At 40.6% G+C, this 7,137-nt stretch overlaps 1 protein-coding gene across 1 annotated transcript; it reads right to left on the bottom strand.

Annotated features, from left to right (window-relative positions):
* Positions 1-376: 376 nt before the first annotated feature.
* On the bottom strand, positions 377-3,629 carry LOC124705381 (reticulon-like protein B1). Its single transcript, XM_047237112.1, has 5 exons — positions 3,437-3,629; positions 3,170-3,350; positions 1,327-1,468; positions 1,184-1,253; positions 377-540 (listed from the first exon to the last, which is right to left on the bottom strand). The coding sequence occupies exons 1-5, from the start codon at positions 3,627-3,629 to the stop codon at positions 377-379; spliced, it is 750 nt and encodes a 249-aa protein (XP_047093068.1).
* Between the last annotated feature and the right edge of the window lie 3,508 nt (positions 3,630-7,137).

Raw genomic sequence — 7,137 nt, forward strand, 5'->3', positions numbered from 1 at the left:
TGAAGTAATCTGTTAGCCACATGAGGTTTCCACATGAATTGCAATCAGAACGACCTAAATGCTTCAGCATCAGAAAGTATTAAACATACATACACACAGAAAGTGGTTATAGAAATTAGTCTGACATATGTATCGTGTGACCAAACAGAATCTCAAAATATGAAATCGAAACCGACAAGCGGAGGCAACTACTTCGCGTGACCATCGACATTGTTCTCTTCTACTACTCAGAAAAGTCAAATTTCCGATGCATAAGAATGGAGATAATATCTATAATGCCGTATCTTAAAGATTGCTAGGTGATGACAGCAGACGAAACCACTATTTTTCTCATGTGCTGAAAGTGTGGAGGGTTTCACGCTTCAAAGCATTAGTTTTAGTGCTGCTTCTTGTCGGATAACATTGGGATCTTCGACAGAACCTTCTCATCCAGCACTGCATATTGCTTCTTGATCTCGATGAGGGCCTTCTCGCCCACAACATCAACCTCATCTTCATATTTCTCATAGAGCATGGGGAGTGTGTATGCCATCAGGAAAACTGCACACACAAATCAAATTCAGTGTAGCTCAAATAGCAACGTGCTATATATGTGATGATCTAATACGTAGAATTGAACACGGTGCAGTTAATTTTTTGTTTTTTTAGGTTTCTCTGAACATATCATTTTAGGTGTAACATAATCAAACAGTTGTAAGCACACATTTAAAGATAGATGGAAGTCTCGAGAAGGTCCCGGTTTTGTGAAATTAATAAAGCCAACGCCGGCGAACAAGCAAAACAATTCACAGTCCAGGGATCAAAGATCCAACAGCAGATAAGGTAGCATGCAAGCTACGAATGCAACGAAAAGGTCTCACACGCAAAAATAAGTAGTACAAGAATACGGCAGAGATAACAGCAGGGGCGGGAGACCATCTCTACTCCGGTCTGTCCCTCACATTTAGTTGTAAGCACACATTTAAAGATCACGGTGAAGATATTCATGCAGCAAGTACTTGATCCATAAAAGTGAAATCAGTCATGCCGTTGTATAAACACAAAACCTTGGAATCATATTGTAGTTTTTGATTAGAGTAACATACTACATCATAAATTGTCAAAATATAGTGCTCCCTCCGATCCATAATACTATAAATTAATCTGCAGTGGAAGCAACAAAGAAAGTAGATAAGGGGCTTACTAGTGTAAGACAGAGTCAAGAAGCTAAAGCAGCTACCAATTATAGAAATGAACCAGAGGGCCCCAATTGACTGCAAGAAAATTGAACCAGAATGAGAACAATGCATCAAATTAGTTGAACCAAAAAAAGGTAGAAGTAGGTACCTTAAGATATGTTTTCAGGTCTTTTCCGGAAGCAACACTTTGTAAGGTCAGGAAAGCTTCATTGATTTCTTTCCTCAGAACATGAGCTATCCTCAGGCACTGGGTTTCAGATAAAATTACATCTGGGAACTGTGGAGGAGACCTGAGAATCCAAAGATGTAGCAGCTCAACAAAGTTAAATCGATAAAAATACGTCTTAATCACATATATAATTTCCAAACAAGCCATAACAATTATATTTGACAACCTCTCTTTTCAAATTACGGGGACTTGACGAACCAATTTCTCATTCTGGGTTTATATCTTTTTTTTTTAAAATTTTCTGGAACAAGTTATAGGTTAATATATTTTGACGGAATTGCGAACTCTGAGTCGTTTAACTCTCAATTAGATTGCTCTTTCTGTAAGATGCGTGTGTGGCATGTTTTATTTCTATACAGGCATAGAACTAATTAATTCCATCGTTCGTCCTTTTTTATTTTCTTTTAATCTTGAGTAAATTCTGTTTTTTATCTCCTAGTTTCATATTTTTGATAGTAATTACCCCATTTAACAATTATTCATCTACATTACCCCATTTAGCAGAAGTTTTGACAGCTTTAACCCCTTTTAAAAATCTGAGAGTTATTGCTAGGTTGGTCTGTTTGTCAACTACACGTGCAGGCGATGTCGCTCTTTTTCCCCCGGCGGATGTTTTCACTCCCAAATCGGTCTGATCACCCAGCCGCGCTCTACTTTTTACGGTTATTGTCATTGTGTGTACGTACACAATATTTTGATGTAGCAATCAATGATGATAGGGGACAAATCGATGTGATCACTAGTGATTTCAGAGGCAAGGCAACGACACCAGACCAAGTAAATTTGTTTCTAAATGTTGAAGCGCTGCGTTATGCCAATAGCAACAACACATACTAAGTTGCTCAGTTCCCAGGTCTCCTCCACAGTTCCCAGATGTAATTTTATCTGAACCTAAAGTTTTACCTACACCGGAAGGCCATGGCATATACAAGGTTGTAGTTATCGGTAAAACTTTAGGTTCAACGTTTTCTTCGGATGCAGGAAGAAATCGGAGAAAAACTGTGATGCACTCACAGTCTCACATGACAAATCCCGTGTAAAATTTTAGGGAGGGTAAAAATTGGCAATACTTTTGCTAAACGGGGTAATACGGATAAAAATTTGTTAAATAGGGTAATTAATGTAAAAAATATCAAACTAAGGGGTAGAAACTAGAATTTACTCTTTAATCTTTAACAAGACAGCTTTGAAATAATGATATCATTTATCGGTTGAGAAAATCTCGATCGAGCGAGATCTAATTGCCTCGACAAACAAAAAAAAAATAGAGCATATATCTACAAATTGAACTAAGCATACATTTACAATTAAGCTTGACTTGGCACATAAATCTTTGCATTGAAAAAACAAATGCATATTCACAAAAATGGCATCAATGAAGAAACTCAAATAGAACAATCCAAATGGTGATGAAAGAATGGAGAAAAGAGAAGTACTGAAAAATTCACGTATGTGAGTTTGATGGCAATCTCCAAATTTGAGTGATTGCCAATAGTCGTGTATAAACGTTTGAAATACAAAACCTATTGTTTTCTATGGATCTGTTTGTGGTTAAATGTGCCACACCATGACTTTTGTTTTCATTGTGGAGTTATTTACTAATCTTTACCATAGATGCTGTGATCACACCGCACATATTCATAATATTACTAATCTTCAGTTACTGTAAGAAAATTGAAAAAGTAAAAGTTGTGGATATGCAGGTGTTCAGTATGAAGTGTAGGCAGTAGAGGAGGAATAGAAAAGAAGTAGTGGGAAAGACCTGTTGATGAAGGATGCAGCGTTGGACCAGACGAAGCAGACGGTGAGGAAGACGATGAGCGAGTGGCAGAGGAAGGTGAGGAGGTGGTAACCAATGCCCTCGAACAGCAACCAGACCACAGTCACCCCTGCAAGAATGCTTCCGGAGGTGTGCTTGTCCCTCCACAGAACAAGATCAGCAGCTGAAACACGAAACACAACCTTATTTTCAGATGTACTGCTACATTTCATCGACCAGTTTTCATAGGCATTGTCAGAATTATTATACCTTTGCCTCCGCCTAGGACGTGGTGAAGCGGGTGCATCCTGCCAAACAGCTTCTTCTTCTTGTTCTTGGATTTATGAGACTTCTTCTTGTCGTCGTCAGAGTCCGAGGAGGACGATGAGTCCTTTTTGTAGTCATGGATCTTGTCGTTGATCTTCTCCAGGAGCGAGCCGTGCTCCTCGCTTTCGGACATCATCCCCTCCCGGCCTAAAAAAACTTCACATCTATCAATTGCAATGCTTCATGAATCACATCAAGAACACAAAGGCTGAGATCGACTCAGATGAACTACGTGATGCGAATACCATCGCAACATCTACATGAATCAACAGTTTAAATCGTGCAAGAAGAACCTGATCGATCGATCGACCTCCCAAACCCAAGATCATAAGATACATTGCGAAAGAAAATCAGATCAAGGACCGATGCTTACAGTGAGATGATCGACGGTTTATTTACTCTCACTTTGTTCTTCTTCGCCTGCAGTTAATTTATTCTTGGTTTTACCTCTCGGTAACTCTGTTTTCCCCCTGTCTGTTTTTACTCTGGGAGGAAACCGAAACGGGAGGTGCGACTCTGCAGATATAAACGGTTGGGAGCCAAAGGCGGGGGCGCTATTTAACGCCTCGTCCAGTTAGGAAGTGGACGGTCTTGATCGCTGCTTGTGTATCGTCGACGGTGGGATGGCGATAAGCCGTCGACGAGTCCCCGCGAGAGTCGGGAAACGGGCCGTGTGGTAGTGAACGAGTGCGTCCTGACTTCAGCGTGTGGCCGTCCAGGTAAAGAGGAACCCAAGTATTCCCTCCGTTCACAAAAAAATGCAAAAGATTTATCCAAATTCAAATGTATCTACACACTAAAAAGTTTAGGTACATCTAAATTTAGTTAAACTTCCGAACATCTATTTATGGTCAGAGGTAGTAGTAAAAAAATTCTTGGATCATCTTCCGACAGATGCCCTCCTGAGATCCCCCACCTAGCACGGCCACCTACAAGAAACCTCCAGCTGCCGCCGGCCTGGAATCGAACAGCAACAGCGCTGGCCATCCCCGCCGACGTGCACCGTCGTCCACCCCTCCCGCCGCGACGCCCTCTAACTCCTGCAGCGCGCAGCTCTTCACCTCCAACCTCACACTGTCCTCCTCTCATCGGGCGCTGCCCTCCACTTGGTCGATGCTGCTCTCCAGCTTGATGTTGCACTGCGTGCTGCCCTCTAGACCCTCCCGCCTACCGCCGCCATCCCATATGTTGATGTGGCTCTCTGCCTCGCCTCATTCTTCGGCAAGATGTAGGTGTCCGACTATTTGTGAACTCGGATGGATATGTCGCAGGTCCCCATGCAGCGGAAATCGGGAAGGAGGAGAGGTAGTGGAGGCGGGGACTCCTCGGGCGGAGAGGGGCACGAGCATGCTCAGCCAGGATGCTCTCAAGTCTAGCATGGACCTAATCGATAGCTAGATAGAAGAGAATCCACGAAAAGTCCTTTTAGATCATGGACACCGCTGCTCTCATTGTATTAAAAAATTCGAAAATTATATTTATATATTTCAAAAAATTATGTTACAAAATTTTAAAAGTAGCTAATGATTTATATTCCATTAAAGTATAAAATTGTAATTACAAATGTTTTGTTTTCTAAGCTACACAACAATAACAAAGTGTGCTTTTTGGAGATTTGAATCACTATACTCCACATATTTGTTATTTTTGTGTAGCCTAAAATACACATTATTTCCAGTTAAAAATTTACACGTTTATGGGACACAATACTGACTACATCATGATTTATTTTCAGATTTTTCTGAAACTTAGAAATAGGATTTTGAATTACTTTTCTAAAAAGTGATCGCTAGTGCTCATGTGCACAAATCTCTGTCCGAGAATCCAAATCTTACCTCTTTGGCTCTTTTTAGTTCTAGTGATCCACCACTACTGTATTTACACATACGTATTGTATTTCTCTTTGGGACTCGAAGACATGGTCGAATTACATATCAATTGCATTTGCTTAGGCGTTGGTGATGCCCCGTAACTCATGCACAATAGTGGTAGGAACTTATTTCAGGGAGTGGCGGAAACTATGGCCTGCACCAAATGCAACTCGATTGGTGTATGGATGAAACTCTAGTTACCTCGGAAAATTGTGTTACCTTGCACACCAACTATTTCTTAAGTTGCTTCACACAAGTGCTAAGATGTAAACCCTCTTCATCACATGGTAAAGATCAACCACCACACCACGCTTGATGTATTTTTGTGGCGGTAATATTGGTTCACATATAACTTAGTTTGTTTTTTTTCATACAATAAATTCTTCACTTACACATTTGGTAAGTCATGTTTGTACACGGTAAATGGTTGTTTCACATATGTGCTAAGTTGCATACCAATTTGTTGCTAAGTTGTACACCCACTAGCGATAAATTGAATACTCACTATTGTTAACTTCTATATCCAATAGGGTTAAGTTCCATCCGTTGTCCAATATAGTTGTACATGGATCAGATCTAGTTGCTTTTTGTTTCTATTTAGTCCGTTTTGGGCAGCTTTTTTTTTTTTTTTTGATTTTGTTGGTTGTTTAACTAGGGTTAAGTTGCATTTTATTGTCTAACTAGTACTAAATTGGCTAACACCATTTATGATAAAGTTGCGCATCATTGTTCTTAACTCCTTTATCATTTTATCCTTGTTGCCTACCATTAGTACTAAGTCGGTCACCACCATGGTTGTGAAATTCTGCACAATTTATTGTGAAATTGCCTACCACTACGCCTAAAACTACAAAACAGTTGTTATCACCACAACCAAAAATCATCGGCTAAGGAGTATTTTTCGTGGTTAATGAGTCATAGCCGACGAAACGGTCTATGTGGTGCATATCACGTTGCTAAAGGATATACCATGGATTTTTCATTTCGTGGCGGATGATGGGCCTTTAGCCACGTAAAATGGGATTTTGGCAGAAGGGTTTTCAAGAGGCCGTGGGACAGTTCCTCGATGTCATCGAGATGAGTTGATGTTGCTAAGAGTCGTAGGATAAGTTGCATCAGCTGAAGAAAAACTTTAGCTTCACATATGTGCTGATCAGTGTTAAGTTGCAAACCCACTATTCCTAAGTTGCACACCCACTATCGTTAAGTTGTATGCCCAGAAGTGTTAAGTTGCCTACCCATCATCTCGCTCGATTAGCTCCTGACAACGTCGTGCACCAATCTGCATGTCCACTCACCTTCTCGTCCTAGAGCTCCGACCTCCACGACCTTTGTGGTGGTGTTTTTGAAGAACTTTGTAGTGTTTGTCCTCCTCGATGACCCCGATGCGAGCCAAATGGGTATATTTCTTGGCAATGAAGAATTTTAGAGACATTCCCAATGCAGTGCTGGCATCACGATTCACACATGTGCTTAGTTGCATACCCACTATTGCTAAGTTGTATACCCACTAGTGTTAAGTTGCATACACGCTATTGTTAGTTGTATACCCCTCTAGGGTTAAGTTGCATCAACTGTCCAACATAGCTGTAGATGGAACATACATAGTTGCATTTTTGTCTCTATTTAGTCTACTTTGGGTATTTTCCCATGTCCAACTAGGGTTAAGATGCACTCATTGTCCAACTACTACCGAATTTCCTAGCATCGTTTATGGTGAAGTTGCACACCATTATTATGAACTTGTCTATCCCTACGCTTAAGTTGCATACC

Source organism: Lolium rigidum, chromosome 4 (assembly GCF_022539505.1).
Source record: "Lolium rigidum isolate FL_2022 chromosome 4, APGP_CSIRO_Lrig_0.1, whole genome shotgun sequence".
In the NCBI taxonomy this organism is placed as follows: Eukaryota; Viridiplantae; Streptophyta; class Magnoliopsida; order Poales; family Poaceae; genus Lolium; species Lolium rigidum.